At 50.2% G+C, this 16298-nt stretch overlaps 1 protein-coding gene across 3 annotated transcripts in view; it reads right to left on the reverse strand.

Annotated features, from left to right (window-relative positions):
- The window catches only part of GMDS (GDP-mannose 4,6-dehydratase), a 481520-nt gene that overhangs the window by 61804 nt on the left and 403418 nt on the right, over nucleotides 1-16298 (reverse strand). For all 3 annotated transcript variants that reach the window (XM_079934401.1, XM_079934399.1, XM_079934400.1), the window contains one exon: nucleotides 4725-4821. In XM_079934401.1, the coding sequence (XP_079790527.1) occupies nucleotides 4725-4821 (97 nt within the window). The remainder of the gene's footprint in view (nucleotides 1-4724; nucleotides 4822-16298) is intronic.

Consider the following 16298-nt stretch of genomic DNA (forward strand, 5'->3'; position numbering starts at 1 on the left):
CGTGTGCGAGCGGCTGAGAACAGCTAGGGGGGAAGAAGGGACCGTTTCAAGACCCCCAGTGTCCAGGGATGGCGCTGGGCGAAGCTCTAACTGGTATTTATACAAGTCCTCTGCTGACAGATCAGATTCCTGAGGTCTGGAAAGTGTTACCCAGCATTATTCTAAACAGGGCTATGAGATAGAACAAGCAATTACGGGCCATTTAACTTAACATCATTTACAGAAAAATATTAGGAGAAGTTTGCAGAGGGGACAACTCAGTGAGCATATGGTAATTTGATTAGAAACAGGCCACATGTTTTTACTGAAGGAAGGTGTTGCTTTAACTAGCTTGTTGGCCTTCTTTGAAGTTACTGCTTTCCCAGCTCTAGATTTTAACTCAGGAATTTTTTCTAGTATCTATAAAGAATGCGAGTAAACATTGAGTATCTAAGCAAAGAGAGCAAAAACCAATCACAGCTGAGGACATCAGAAATACAGTGGCAAGAAAAGCGAACGTCAGAGGCAAATAATACAGCAAGGAAAAACTCAGCTCCATCACCCAGTAGAGTTTAAATCAAGACATTTTTCGTGGAAAATAGGTGATTTCAACTTCGGTCTGTTAATGTGTTTCCCATGCCATTTCCTAAAATGCTCTGCAGAAAAAAGGCAATTGTTTTGTTTGTTTCACTGAAAAGAAAAAACTCTTAGCTTTTTTTTTTTTTTAAGTGAACTGAACATTTGGTGTCATTAAAATTTGCCACATTAGGATGAATACTTCCTAATACAACCTTTGTGCATTTTCCGAGTTAAAAATTCTCAAACAAAAAGAAGACATCTTCGTTATTATTTTAAATTAAGTAATAGGTCAATGTTAATTTTCTCCTATTTACATGACAATTCCATACCACTGAATAGCTACTGAATCTTCAGAAAGAGGGTCAGAAAGGATAAAAATCAAGATAAAACAAGAATTTAAAAAATCAGAGTACCTATTAGCGTTTGCTAGAAGCCCTGATTATACCACGTTATTGACTTTTTAGTGGTTAATACGTACACTTCACCAGTGACGTCCTGCTTTTCAAAAGGCACTCGACTCGAGTAACTGACCTATTCCTCTCTACACTCTCCACGACGGCCGGATGGGTCTGTCTCGTCCATGCTGAATTCTTAGGATCTAACACAGGGTTTGGTAAACATCTGTTGAACGAATGAATAACTAACAATAACAGCATTAATACTGGTATTTTACCATGTGCCGGACACGGCTCTAATGAGCACTTGCGTAAGTGACTCTCTTAATTCTCCAGCAAGTCTTTGAAAGAAGTTCGACTATGAATCCCATCTTTAAAGACAGCCAAACAGAGGCACTGAGAAGTAGCATGCCTGAGTTCACACATCTGGTAACTCAGGCCGTCTGGCCTTAAGCCCAACCCCGCTTCTTCCCCGCACACAAATGCACAATGCCACAGCTCTGCGTACACGTACAGGCAGAGGAAACGCCAGAGGGCACAGAGGTACAGGACCCAAGTATTCGTGTTGCCATCATGGGATTCAGGGGCAATGGGAAATGTAAAGTCCAATTTCCAGGATGAAGCTTCCCACAGCAGTAAAACTCCTCAACATGCAAGGGAAGCCCAGAGGTGTCCAGAGCGGGAACCAGAGAACAGGACTCCGCTCAGCTCAACTGGACACCAGAGTCCTAAGCTCAGAACAAAACCTTTCAGGACTTTCCACTCTGGAGCAGAAGCAGGACCAAAGATTTTGTGGTGACAAAATCAACGAGGGAGAGGTTTTCAGCTGGGAGGTCTGCTCTGTACAGAATCACTGGCGGCCTCTTCGGGGTCAGTGCTGGCCTGGGCTGCATAAACAGCCTGCCTTGCTTGGTCTGAATCTCACTCAGAAAACAATGTAAATCTTTATCTCCCTTTAGTCTTGCTTTAGGATACCGGTGTTCTATGACCTGCTTCTTCCCCCCAATTTTCTGTACGGCATTTTTTTCTTTCGATCATTCTGGCCCCACTGGACTCTGAGAAGATCTAGTTTATGCGTTCGTCTCCGGGGTGTCCTAGGTGCTGAAGACACAGGATGAAAGCCGATCAGGAGAACAAGCTTTTCTAGAAAGCGAGGAAGGATGAGAGGGAGGCTGTGGTACCTGGAAGATGGACTTGACCTCAGAAAAGGGAAGGACACAGCGGGACACGGAGAATTACACGTCTCCCCACATCGAGTGCCTCTCAGGCCTCGCGCCAGCGACGCCCTGGGTGTGTTGTTTACGGCACAGACCCAAGCGCAAGCTCGCAGGCGGGCTCCAGTTCTCACCCCCTTTCACCTGGAGGAACACTGTCACCCCCGAGGCAACTCCACGTACGGCTGTCGAGCCGATCCAAGTTCTGGGAAAACTGCTGTGCTGAAGAACGAGGTGAAAAGTTTAGCCTCACCGCACAAGAAGGCTTGCCCGACAGAGCCTGTGCTGAGTGCAGTGGACAAAATCCAAGACCAGAGGCAGTAAAGGGGATCCGGGTGGTGGGGAGAGCTAGAGGGGTGAGAGGAGAGCCTAGGAAATAGGAGGGCACCCTCACGTTCAAACGCCTTTTGTGCAAACAGAGTTGCAGAACAGGTACGACAGGGACACTGGCCAGAACAAAAGGACGGACGTGGAGCCTCGGCAGGAAAGAGGGTCCACAGGGACTTCAAGAACCGTCTTGTGAGCCCAAGGGTCCTTATCAACCCCACACGGTGCCCAAGTAAGGTTGACAGACAAGCTGTTCTTAACGACTTCCTAGCTTTGGAAACGAGAAGGGCCACGGTGAAGTTGTTACAGGGGTTGAGGGTTGGCTCCGTCCGTTTTCCACTCTGAGATGACAGTTTTCATTCGCGAGCACGGAAAGAAAGCTGTCTGTTTATGTCCCAGAAAAACGAGAGCCCGTGGCCCATCTCTGGGCCCGGTGGGAGGCTCCACAGCCGGGTCTCCTTGCTGTGTCAGCAGGAGCACGCTGGTGTCCCCTCCCTGGGACCAGCACATCCTCTGCTGGCCACACCCAGCCCCATCAGCACGGGCACCATTGTTCACTGTGTGTCAAAGACCGGCCCCGCCCGGGCCAGGACAATGCGACTGCACAGCCCCAGTCGCCAAGCACTGCTGATTTCCTTTCCTTTTTGTTCGCTCCTGTGTGTACGAGTGCATGAAATGAAGTGTTTTCTTTTGTTTGAAACAAGACAGTTTGAAGGGTGATTACCGGTGACAGGTTCACTTTCGATCTTTCTTCACCGTGCCTTTCCTGATCTCGGAAAGTTGTAGAACAGATAGGAATTTGGTTCAAACACAGGTAAAACAGGTTCCAGGACTCTACTTTCACGGTTAATATACATTTCGTCCGGGAACCACCACGTCTGAACATTCCTCTCTGAAGCTGCTGCTTTCTATCACCCTTAGGTACCTTTAAAACATTGAGTTTTGTCACCACAGTGAACGTGGTCCACATTTAAGTGACAACACCAAGCTAGAAGTTCTTATAAATCTAGGAAAGGAGCATGTTATGCTCAAACAACCTGTAGGTCATTTCTTAATACAGGAACTTCTTTTTATTTTTTTGTATTTTAAAATTTAGTATTTGATAAAGTATTATTACAGATTGGGAGGGTATGAAACATTAGTAATTAGTGGCTAGTCATGTTTTTAAAAATACTAAAGTAAACGTCAGGTGGAGAAAGAACCATCAATAGAATTGAAAGACAAATGGCAAATTACGGGGTGAGGGTTAGAGAAACGCTTATGTAAACGAGGGGGATTCTTTCACCCATAAAATGAATAGACAATGTGTGTTCAGTCATTCAGTAAAAGTTTGAATCTATTCAGGAACTTCTGTATTCAGAAATTTATGCGTTTATCCACCCATCCACCAATAATCATTAAGCACTGAGTTTTTCATCTAAGATAGTAAAAAAAAGTCCTTCTCCTCAAAGACTTTGGAGGAACTCTTTGGAGAAAAACACGTGAACAAATGAGTAGAGTAAATTATAACAGGTGTTATAATATAGTTACGTATAGCATTTATTGTATCAACAGGTCCAAAGGAGAAAGTAGTGAGTTCAGTGGTGGTAGCATATCGGCCAGAAAAGGATTCACAGCCAGGACAGTGCTTGAGCTGAGGCTTCAAAAGCGCGCAGGGCTCAACACCACTCAGGTCTGTGCGCGTGCAGGTGAGTGCACGTGTGTGCATGTGTGAGTGCGTGCGAGCGTGTGTGTGAGTACCTGTGAGTGTGTGTGTGAGTACATGTGAGAGTGTGCATGTGAGTGTATGTGAGCATGTGTGAGTGCACATGAGTGTGTTTATGTGGGTGTGTGTGAGTGCGTGCGTGTGTGTGTACATGAGCGTGTGCACCGGGATCTCCAGACCCTGAGGGCCACGGGGGGCCTTGGAAGGCAGACGTCCTGCAGGTACCGGGGCTCAGCCATCCATCAGGCCACTACCTTGCTGGGATCCACCTTTGATCTGAGCCTCCATTTCTGAAACCAGCTCTTTCCCTGGGTGTGTGTTACCCTGTTTTCCTTTACACAGCAATGCATTTTGTGGCGAGAATAACACCCCAAATGCAATTCCCTGGGCTCTGGTTTGGGGAACGCGCACTGAGGGACGACAGAGAGCCCAGGGCAGAGCTGGGAAGCCTGGCTGCAGCAACCAGTTAATATTTTCCCAGCCAGTGGCCGGGTGTGGCCCTGCCGCCAGGGCCGAGACACTTACCACTTCAGTTGGTCGGTAGTACTTGAGATCCACGGTCACGTGAACTTTGCCGGTCTCTTTGCACCTGCCCACTTCATTTTCATTCTCTCCTTCCCACCTGGAAAGGAGAAAAAGAGTTGATCAGTCCCAACCTGCTTGGGAGCATCAGACCAGGCTGCCGGGCAGCGCGGCTTCTCCCTGGAGGAGCCAGAAGCTCATCTACTCAGGAAACACAGGCAGGTGCTTAACCGTGTTATGAGGGCAACGGCGGTTCTAAAGCCTTTCCAGATCTATGTCAAAAGGGCAGGCCTTTTCCTTCCTCTTTAAGGAAGATCATGGTATGTTCAGAAGTGAGACCCCAGAAATGAACAGATTAGCCACAACGAGGAACTGGGCAACTTTCAGGATTTCAAGGATTCTGTATCTCTTTACACTACTCTTGCTAAAGTCAATTATTATGAATTCATCTCTCCTGTCTCTCCTTTCCTTATTTTTTTTTATTTCTGTAGTTTTAGGAGTATTTATTGTAAACTGAATGCATTCCATTTTAGAATAAGTTTCATACCCTAATTAGCCATTCATTTCATCCCCGTATTCCATATAAGTGCCCTTGCTGTACCCAGGCAGCAGTTGGCCCCACTGATAAAGCCCAGACGATTAAACCTCCAAAAAGTGCGTAATGAATCGGTTGATTCCCTGCTAAGCGACGGTCTTTCAGCATCTCTTCTTTCTCTGATTCAGCTACGATGCTATTTGGACAAGTGTTCTTCCTTAAACACCCACAGTCGACAACAGTTCAGGATCCCAATGGCAGCCCCCTCTTCTCATAAGCTGAGGGGCAAGTTCACAAGTTTCAAGACCAGCTTCTTGCCGGAGTTCCATTTCATGTTCTCACTTTTACAGAAATGAAGCCACTGGCTAGAGCTGACCTCTGGATTTCTACGAACTAATATCCAAAGAACAAAACATACTACATAATTTGACTTGTTTCTACAAATGGAACTTTTCGGCGAAGAAAGAAAAGAAGTTACCAAGTAATGTCTGACTTCAATGCTTATCCTCAGACCTAGTTTGCTTTATCAGCTGGTGATGAATCCTGTGACAGGACAATTCTGTCACAGTGGAGATCAAAGGAAAGAATAGAGCATTAAGTTGGTTACTTGACTGTGTGAATTACAGGTGCCATTGAAGATGGCCATTAAATGTTGACTGTGGTTGTATTTTGGACATAGATTGGGTATCAGAGACTTCAACTGGCCTCACAAGCTTTCTCTCTGATCACCCCCTCAAATGTTCTATCCTCAATTTACTTTTTCATAGCATAAGGGTAATATTTCATCGTGGGAGGAATAATCAGTTCATGAGTATGCTGGATTTGCCAACGTACTAAAGGCAAATATGAAAAACATTCCACAACACAGAGAGAATTATAGCTCAATATGTTGAACAATAAAAAAAATGTACGACTGGCATTTTCCATGACTTTTATATTAATGACTCAAAAAAGGGTGTTTGGTAATTTACTTATTTGGTTTAATTTCTTTCCCTTGCCTAGACTTATTTGGCAGGATCAGAGCTAAGTTTCTGGAACACTCACCTGGATACGGTAGGTGGATGCTTTAGAGTATGCCGACCAAAACTGCTGTAAAATGGGAAAAGCTGAGGGGCTGGTGAGCCCTGTCGTCTCTGATAGATGAAGACCAAACCTTGGCCAATATCCACAGTAAGGGAGAATATTTGGTAAAGTCATGATTTAAAAAAATTACCTAATTCTAAAGTTGTTTTAGCGGAACCTCTCTCGGGTGACGCTTTCATCAACAGTAAATGAAAGGATATTTGTTTCTCAGGAGTGCGTTTTAGTTTTATTTCTGTTCACGTTTCACACTCACGAAGAGAAACAAGCTCTGCACACGCCTTCCTGATGGCATCTGCACGGAGCCAGAGGGTCCAGAGCACGTTTTGCTGTTTCTTCCAGCTGCGGCTCGGCACGTAATCTGCGATGGTCAGGCTGACGTGGGGACACAGACACGCGTGACACCGCCCGTCGTGGTGGTGAATCCGAACAGAGGCCACAAGCTGGAGGAATGGTGATTCAGACCCACGTGTTTACAATGAATCCTTCTGAAACCACACACGTAGCCACATACATATTTAAGTCGACGAGGCCTCGGGAAAGGCGTCCCCTGACCGTGGTCACGTGTGGCCCAGGGAACTTGGCAAAGCTGGCCACGTCTCCAGAGCAGGGGCTGTGAACTGTTTCTGTGAAGAGCATCACACAAGAGGCTCTGTCACGTGTTCTTCCTCATTCCCTTCCTCCTTCTTCTCTTCCTCATTATCTTCTTTCTTTAAAATTTTTAACTACCCTTTAAAACAGTAAAAACATCCTTAGAGGACAGTAAAAAACGAGCCTTGGCTGGGGTCTGGCCTGCAGACCGTAGTTGCCCCCCTGCATCAGGGGATGAGTAACTGACACATCCTCACCCTTGACCCCAGGAAAGCATCCGGTTCCGGTCCACACCGGCAGGCTGATGGCCAGCTCAGCGGGACCTTCCCCGACCGCTATGGACTCTCCTGGGCTGCCCTGCAGCCTTGGGCCAACACTGGCATTTGTAACAGCAGCTGAAGTGGGAAAAGACGGGGAAGAACCTGCACATTAGAAGTGAGCTGACACCACGCAGGCACCTGCAGGGCGGCTGCCCACATGCAGGCCTCTCTGCCTCTGCCTGGTGCTGCTAGGTAGCTTCCACGTGTCCACGGCCACGGCCGTCTCTCAGGGCATGGCGTTGCCCTACGATGAATCTGGCTGTGCTGAACAGCCACCTGTCACCAAGGGAAGGACGCAGAGCAGAACCACTTTCTAACCTGCACTAGGTCTGCAAGAGGGCAATAAGCAAAAGTTTCGGCCAAGGACCAGAAAGCATTGTCACAACCACACACAGAACACTTGTGTTAACCAGTAAACGCTAAGAGCTAACTTGTCCTAACAGGTGACGTTACGACTCAAGCAGAGCTGCAATGTTCATGAAATGACAGTGGCCTGACAGGGGTAGGGGATTCGGCTAATTAACAGGAGTTACTAGCCACTAATTTAGATCAGCAGCTCACTGAGCAGGGATCCTGTATAATCCAAATTTGAAAATAAAACTGTTGGCTCCTAATGAGCATTAAACAGCAATAGAAAGCACTGAAGAATCCAGCACAGTAAGTCAAGATGAGGCGCTGTTAACCTCTCCCCAACAAGGAATCCCTCCAGGGAGCAGAGCAAACCAAGCGGGCAGCCGAAGGCAAGTCGGGGACATCACAGAAGCGCGCAGGGATTACTTTAAGGACCAAGACTTGACTAGGGTGCACACGTGGAGACAGGAGGTCACCAGCAGCCACGATTTACTGGTGAAGGGCATGGGGCGCCCTGGGAGTGTCAGCAGGTCCTGGGCGAGGACGGTGTTTGCACACACTTCTGTTCCTTCCCCGGAACCCCTGCAAAAACGAACATGCTGACAAGGGCTGAACAACAGGAGAGACGAGAAGACCCAAGTTCTGGGAGCTGGAGAGGAGACGGACGAGTGTTAAAGGACTGGGCAGAGGCCCCAAAAAACAGACCTGCAAGCTGGCAGCGGGGAAGCTGAGCATGGGCCCACTTGGCCCCGGGGAAGCCCAGATACTCCGGACAGGGGGTTGATTAAACTCCCCCGGAAGCAGCCCAATGTCCAATCCCCTCCCAGGGTTGGCATCACAGGGCAATGGCCTCACCCTCCGTCCTGAAGAAGGTGGCAGGATTGAAGGCCATTGGGCCCTGTGAGCGTGCGGCCACCACAGGGAGAAGAGGAAAGGTAAGTGGATTGTACGCAGAACGCCCAGCATCCTTTGCCCTGAGGGGGTGCTGGGGTCAGGCTGGTCCCCTTCCAGGGAGGAGGCTAGGAACTCTCCTCTGGGCTCAGATTCTCCAACTAAACGGCCTCCAGAGCCCCCAGAGCCCCCAGGCTCTATGTCCTCAAAAACCCCAATGAGCTTTTTAGGCCCCCACTTGTAAACATGAGCAGAAAACCGAGGATTACCAGACACACGTGAGGAAAACCACACAGGCGAAGACAGAAATCACAGCAGACAAACTGAAAAGCAGCAACTTGGAGGAAACAGAACATACAGGGAAGGTCATTAAAAACAGAACACAACAACAAAAGACTCACACACATCACTGCTACTATCTTCAGAGAGACAAGGAAAGATATCAAAGAAACAAAAATAAGATACTACATAAAAAAGGACAACTTGAAAAAAAAGATTTAGAAATTGAAAAAATTCAGAAATCAAGAATTCAAGAGAAGATTTTGAAGACAGAAAAGTAGGGCAAAAAGATGTAGATATGAAAAAGGAAGATAAGGAAATCAGAAGATGGCCTCAAGAGGTCAGTATAATAGGATTTCCAGGAAGAGAGTAAAGAAAATAATTATCTTAACATATATAGAGAAAATTGATCAGAGCAGATGAACACGCATTTCCAGACTGAAAGCGTCCCACAGAGCACGCAGATACCACCTCACGGAGTTTCAGAACACGGGGACGAGGAGGAGGTCCCCGGGAGCTCAAGGGGATGGGAGCGGCCCAGAGTGGCCCCTGGGCTGCCATGGCAACACTCAAAGTAAAGGCAATGGAGCAACGCCTCCAAGGTTCTGAAGGAAAGTTATTTCCAACCAAGAAATGTACATTGGCCACCTTGTTAATTGAGGGCAGGATAGAGATATTTTCAGATAAGCTTGGTCAAAAACTATTTGCTTCCCATGCACCATTCTCAGGAAACTAATTACGGTTTGGCTTCACCAAACCACAGAATTTTAAAAAGATGTCAGAAAATAGGGGATGACTCTACCATCCAGCGGTCCAGGTGGGATCAGGTCGGAAGGATCTAGAGGGGGGCTGCGGGGGACGTGCCCGAGGGTAAGCCTCCGGCCTGAGCACCTTCAGGGCAGACTGAGGGGAAGTGAGTGACAAACACATGGAGAGTGAAGCAAACGGAGAAAGACAATTGTTAGGTCTATGGTAAGCAAGGGACATCTGCTCAGAAAGGAAGAAGGAAGTGTTGTTTCCCGGAGTGAACGCGTTGGTCAGTCCTGACGACGTAACACGGGAGGACAGCTCTGAGGTGGGGGGGAGACACGGGGTCACAAGGGACACAGCTCTCCTTTGGAATAAGAGGCGCCAGGAGAGAAGCCTCAAGGGGGAAGATCGAGGACCAGCAATCAAAGCACGTTGTTTAGTCACATGGATGCAAATGCCAGAGTGATGGGCTGAATGATACAGTGAACAGGACTTCCACAGAGACGCCAGAAAACCACGGGAGCAGAGCAGACCTGGAGGTGACCCAAGACGAGGTACCAGCGCGGGAGCGCACGCGTCTCTCGCGTCGCTGAAGGGCCGCAGGATGGCCAAAGAGTGGGCGGACCAGCTGGGAAAATGGGGGTGCAGGGCGGGAGGTCGCTGGGGGTGGGACACCGCCTACAGATGCTCAGACGTCACATGATGTGCCGGAGTAACTGGAAACGGACAAACAGCAACGAAGGAGAAAACCACCGTGAACGTGAGCTTCACGAACAGCGGGCCGACCAGCGAGGCCCCGGCCCCCTGGACGCGGAGCTGCGGACGCTTGCGGGGCCTCGGAAGAGCGGCTCCGATGGAGTGAAGGGCGGGGATGGAAGGGGGGCAGCCGACCGGGCACCTTCTGGAGGGAGGGGGGCCCTTCTTCAAGACTGGAGGACCTGGGGCCGGCAAGATGCTGACGGTGGAGCTGACGGCGGCGGACGGAGGGACGACGGGTTTCTGGAGAAGGCTGGCGGCTGAGGCCCAGGCCCGGGCGGGGGGCACCTGCTCAGGGGCAGGAGGAGGGGGGGCTCCAGGGCCGCTGGTTTAATCACCAACCTGCTCTCGCTCCTGAAGGGCAGCACCAGGGAGGGGGGGGCGTGGGCGCGTGGGCGCGTGGCGGGGCGCGGGCTCTGGGCGGGGGTTGGGTGCGTGCAGGGAGGGGGCTGTGGGCCGGGGGCGCGGGCGCTGACCCTGTGCGGGTCTGAAACGCAGACTGCAGGTCTCCAGGCGCTCAGTGTCCCACTTCGCTTCCTTTACTAAGGATCATCGTTACTAAACAAGCGGCTCCAGCTGTTAGGCCGAATGAATGAATAACCAATTACAGCAAAAGGTGAAATTTAAATCCCTGTTCCCGCGGTTCCAGAAGACGCTGTTCCCGTGACTCGCTGGAGGGCAGGCTTCCACACCAGGACCCCTCCTCGCGCGGTCCACCGATGCGGCACAGTCTGCGCCTTCATCGGGAAGCCGTCTGGAGGCTGAGCGGGTGGCAGAAGGCCACACGGGAAGGGCTCCACCCCACGCGGTCGAAGAGAGCAGACTGCGTCCTCTGACAAGGACACTGCTTCCCTATGGGGCCCCTCCCAAACGTGGCTTCAGTAAGAGTTGTCGATTGGTCAACATTTCCTCTGCTTCCTTCTTTTTCACCAGTATCACTGGAAACTACTACATAGAGAAGTTCTCCTTTCAAACTGTCCTCTCTCACGCTTTATCTGTAGGAAATCCGACGGGTGTGATTAACTCGGTGCACACAGTCTTGTGGCGTCGAGCCTAATGAGGCCTAATGAGACTGGCTCAAGAGATCAAATGAAAGACCAGAGAGCACGGTCCTCAGCTGTGCAGCGACAGCGGCTTCTAAGTCAGCCTCCGCGTTCCTGCGCAGCCTTTACGCGGCTCTTATCTGCCTATTTGTATTTATTTTAACTCAGCTGGGGTGTCCTATCCGCCCCCAAGGAATGTGGGTGGAGTTTCTCCTGCTTTACAGCGTGAAGCAAACTGTACGGTGGCCTGACCGGGGGCCCGCGGTGGGGAGGTGGCGATTTCGGGACCAGAGCCCCACTCTGTCTGAGCCCCATCACAGTTCAGGGCTGTCTGACCCCTGCACCTCCCACAAATCCTCAGCTAGTGCCTAAAAGTGCCAGGCGCTGAGCTGAGCCAGGTGCTGAGGACGGGGGCCTCTGTCCTTAAAGGGCTCGAGGCCTGGCGGCCTCACAGGATGCATGTGAATGGCAGTAGAAGGCAGACAGGGGCTGGCAGAGGACCAGGTGGGCACCTGGCAGGGTGGTGGCCTCAGGGAGGCCTCCAAGCTGACACCCGATGGGTGTGCGGGCGGTAGGTGTGCGTGCCTCTCGCTGCGCCCGAGGTGGCCAGGCTGTCCCAGCCCAGCTTTCGGCCTGCCCACTGCCCACAGCCAGGTTACTAATGCTCCTCTGCGCCTGTTCTCATGCCTTTCCGCCCACTTGGAAGGCTCTCCCTCCCCTGAGCTCCCAGCCACAGCTCCCGCTTGGGCCCACTTAACTCCACCTTCCTGCCGACATCACCCCAAGCCTCCATCACAGGGCTGTTCTTTCAGAACTGATGTGATAAATTTGCACAATACCGTCATCTATTTGTATACATTTGTACATAATGAGTTCCTATTATCACCTAATTAGAACCTACACTTCTCAAGGGCAAGGAAGTGTCTTGGTTCTCTTAGACGATTTTGGCTCTGGGAAAAAAAGAAAAAGAAAATGTGCAGAGAGCACGTTTATGGAGCGTCTGCTCTGCCTTCAGTACAACGGCCCCGTCCCATCAGGCGACTGACAGAGGCAGCAGTTGTTCTCAGGATCTAATGGATCCTTAGTTAAAGAACTTAACTGACCTGCTACCCAGTGAATTGCATCAACCGTACATGAAATGGAACAAGGGTTGCCCCAGCCTCCAAGACACAAATAGCACCAGGGCTCACATCAGACCCACACACGCTGCTACACAAAAACCTGTCGCTTGAATTAAGGTTCACATCCCTTTAGGCTGTTATACTTCGGGTTTTTTTAATGGATTAAAACCCCAAGTATCTTAGAAGTTCATCAATATAACATGATAGTAGGGGGACTTCCCTGGTGGCACAGTGGTTAAGAACCCACCTGCCAATGCAGGGGACACGGGTTCGAGCCTTGTTCCGGGAAGATCCCACATGCCGCGGAGCAACTAAGCCCATGAGCCACGACTACTGAGCCTGCGCTCTAGAGCCCACGAGCCACAACTACTGAGCCTGCGAGCCACAACTACTGAGCCCACAAGCCACAATACTGAAGCCCGCGCGCCTAGAGCCCGTGCTCCACAACAAGAGAAGCCACCACAATGAGAGGCCCGTGTACCGCAACGAAGAGCAGCCCCTGCTCGCCACAACTAGGGAAAGCCTGCGCACAGCAACGAAGACCCAACACAGCCAAAAGTAAATAACTAAATACACAAACAAATAAATAAATTTATTTTTAAGAAATGATAGTAGGGTTTAGACTTCCCAGTGGTGGGAGAGATTCTGTCTCAGAGGTGAGTGGAAGCTGGTAGGGAGAGTCCAGTCTCTACGCAGACATTTCTGAAGGCCTGGGTCTGGTCAGAGCATCTCCACCAAGTTCTCACAGTGCTGACACCCAGCTTCTCAAGAGAACTGATTCTCCCAGCTCCATGGAAGATGCAAGTGATGATATTTCTACCCCTCCGTGTCAGAGGTTCCACTCAACTTGCTTAGACAGTATGGGCATTAGACAAGCAGTAAGCAAGCTGTCAGGTGGGGCTGCAGCTCCGGGGGCTCAGAGCGGGTGAGTCTGAAGAGACGCGGCCAAGGATAGCGCACCTAAACACGCGTAAACGCACAGAACCTTCCCGGAGGAAAACACGCAGAGCCACGGGGACGTTCCTTCTCCCAACTCCCGCCCAGCCCAGGCGGAGCTGCAAAGCACGTCCTGGGGAAACTCTGTTCGTCAAAAACGACTGACCAGAAGGATGTGCTTTTGTCCAAAAGCAACTGGACACAGTCAAGGCTCAGCACGTTCTCCAGGATGGCCTCACAGCAGACATGCCAGCCACGGGACACGGGCTCACACCCGGGGCCTCGACACCCAGCCACGGGACACGGGCTCATGACCTCATGACCAGGGAATAGACAGCCAGCCATGGGACACGGGCTCAGGCCCAGGGCATAGACACCCAACCATGGGACACGGGCTCACACCCAGACACACCCCCCCCCCCCCCGTCCTTACGGTCCCCTCCGGGCATCCTCCAGGCCCAAGGGCCAGAAATCCCACCCACCAGGAAACAATCCCCAATTAGGGGAAGAATGTGCACAAACACAAAATGCTTGTTATCTCAGCCAGGAGGCGTTTAGAAATGAGTTTCTTTTTCAACATATAATAATGTTTGCCCTTGTTGTTTTGACTGAAAATGTAGATACGATACCACAAACTATGATAAATATTTCCATTGGCTAAACATCTCCCCAGCAGCAGACGGTGGTTCTCACATGGTTGCAGGCTATTTCTACAACTCTCTTCTCAAAATTTAACAAGATTAATGACAGAAAATTAGTCGAGACAAGTGTTGGCCTGCTTGGTTTATGCATCACTTCAACTATAGGAGAAAAGCACTTCCTTTTCACATTACTTAGCGATAAGTTGATGGGAAAGTGAAAAGCAAAGCCTCACACTGACAACAACCCTGACAACACAAACTCCTCCAAAAACACACATGCACACACACACAGATACACACACACACGTACACATACACACATGTACACAAACACACACACGTACACATAGATACACACATGCATACACACATACACACACATACACACACATACACACAGATACACATACACACACATAGATACATACACACATACACATATAGATACACATACACACATATACACACACACACACGTACACATAGATACACACACACAGACACACACACCGCGATGTTCTGGGAAGAAAATATGTGTTGTCACAAGGGTGCCTTCTCAATGTAAACAACCAAATGGGAACTTTGTTGCCAAACGTGACCCTAAATTGTACCAGGACCGCATGCGGTGCTGACCTGCTCCCTTGAGTATCTTCTACCGACCCAAAGTCACATGCATGTGCTGTTTTCCAACAAACTGAAAGCAAAAATTCACTCCGTGACGTCAGAAACTTCAAGAGCGACATTCGTGCCAAGTCTGAATGTGAAGATGGCAACCCATTTCCCAAGTCTTTTCAGTGAAAATTTCAACAGACATTTTCAAAACCAGTAGAAGAAATGGAAGGTGACAGCAGACTGGAAACAGCTAAAGTGAGACTCTTCCAGATGCTGGCTGGTGCGCCCTGTGACAGGAAAGCCACACGATAGGAGGCTCCAGAGACCATCCAGGAGCTCAGAGAAAATACCTACAGCCTTCCTCTGAGCTCACAAAGCAGGGCAGGCAGGAGCTCCCAGAGGGCAGAGGCCTCCCGTCCTACCCGACAGCGCTGCGGTCGCCGGCCCTGTGCACGTGCAGGTCCTCCCCAGGCCTCTCTGGCTTCCTGGGGTAGGAAGACGGTGGAGCCCCTTCAACTGTCACCACCCTGGGAGCATGGGCCCTGCTACCCCGACATGGGGGACTTAGGGCGACCAGGGCCCTTCCAGGGAGGACGCAGTGCACAGGCTGGCTATGGACACCCACTGGGTCTCAGTGATCAGGACTGAGGACCCCAGACTGCAGACCCCGAAGGACGGGGAGGGGGATTTGCTTCCAGTGACAGAGCGGAGGCCCGAACTGCACGGAGGGAAAATTATTCTGGAAGGATCCTCCCATCTCACTTTTTCATCACAACCTGGGCTCTCGAACACTCAAAAGCCAGGCCTTGGCTGCTCCTGTCTCTGTGTCCTGGTCGGGCTTCCTTCCACGGGCTCACAGACCTCAGCCCAGCTCGGTAAGTTGTTCGCTTCTGACACACAACCGTCATGTCACGAAGAAAGGATACATGCGAACAAGATGGAAAATGTGGTATGAAGCTTAGACCCGGACCACCCCCCCCCCTTAGCAGGTGGCCGCCGAGGGTACGGGGGGACATGCGTCACGGTGCCTCCAGTGCTGGGATGAAGCTGAAGGGGGCACGGCCACAGCACCCTTCTGGGCTCACACTAAACGATCATTCGAGCTACGTGAACATGCTTTTGTCGGCCTAGCCCACTTCTCACCTTTCTTCTAGAAGTAACATCCCGAGTGGGTGGAGGACCCGCCCACCCCGGCTCAAATCGCGGAATTCTGTGGGGTCGCCGAGCACAGAGGTCTCTTCCCCCAATGACAGGACCAGACCCAGGAGAAGCCTGGCCACACCGTGGCCTCAGTGTCTGCAGGTGGTCATGGGCCCAGCCGAACCGGCCAGGGTCCTTCGTGTCCCCCAGGCTACGCCAAGGTCGGTTGTCGTCCCTTAAAGACAAAAGAACTCTGACTACTAGAAATGCTCATTCACTTCTCTCCCCTTCCTAATGCAGACACTTTGATTATGTTTACACGGCTTCGTTTTATTAGCATGGATACCTCACACATCAAAAAAATAAGAATTTATATATATCATCCCTCACAACTTTTGGAGCTTAAGAGAATAACAAAATGTCATGCTTTATTCCTTAAGAAAACACAAACAAAACGTGTACTTATTTTCAGAAAATAAGATGTGAAATTGCCTCTACTATAGAGTGAAGGGTACTCATTCCCCTTCCCCT

Source organism: Stenella coeruleoalba, assembly GCF_951394435.1.
Source record: "Stenella coeruleoalba genome assembly, chromosome: 10".
NCBI classification, from domain to species: Eukaryota; Metazoa; Chordata; class Mammalia; order Artiodactyla; family Delphinidae; genus Stenella; species Stenella coeruleoalba.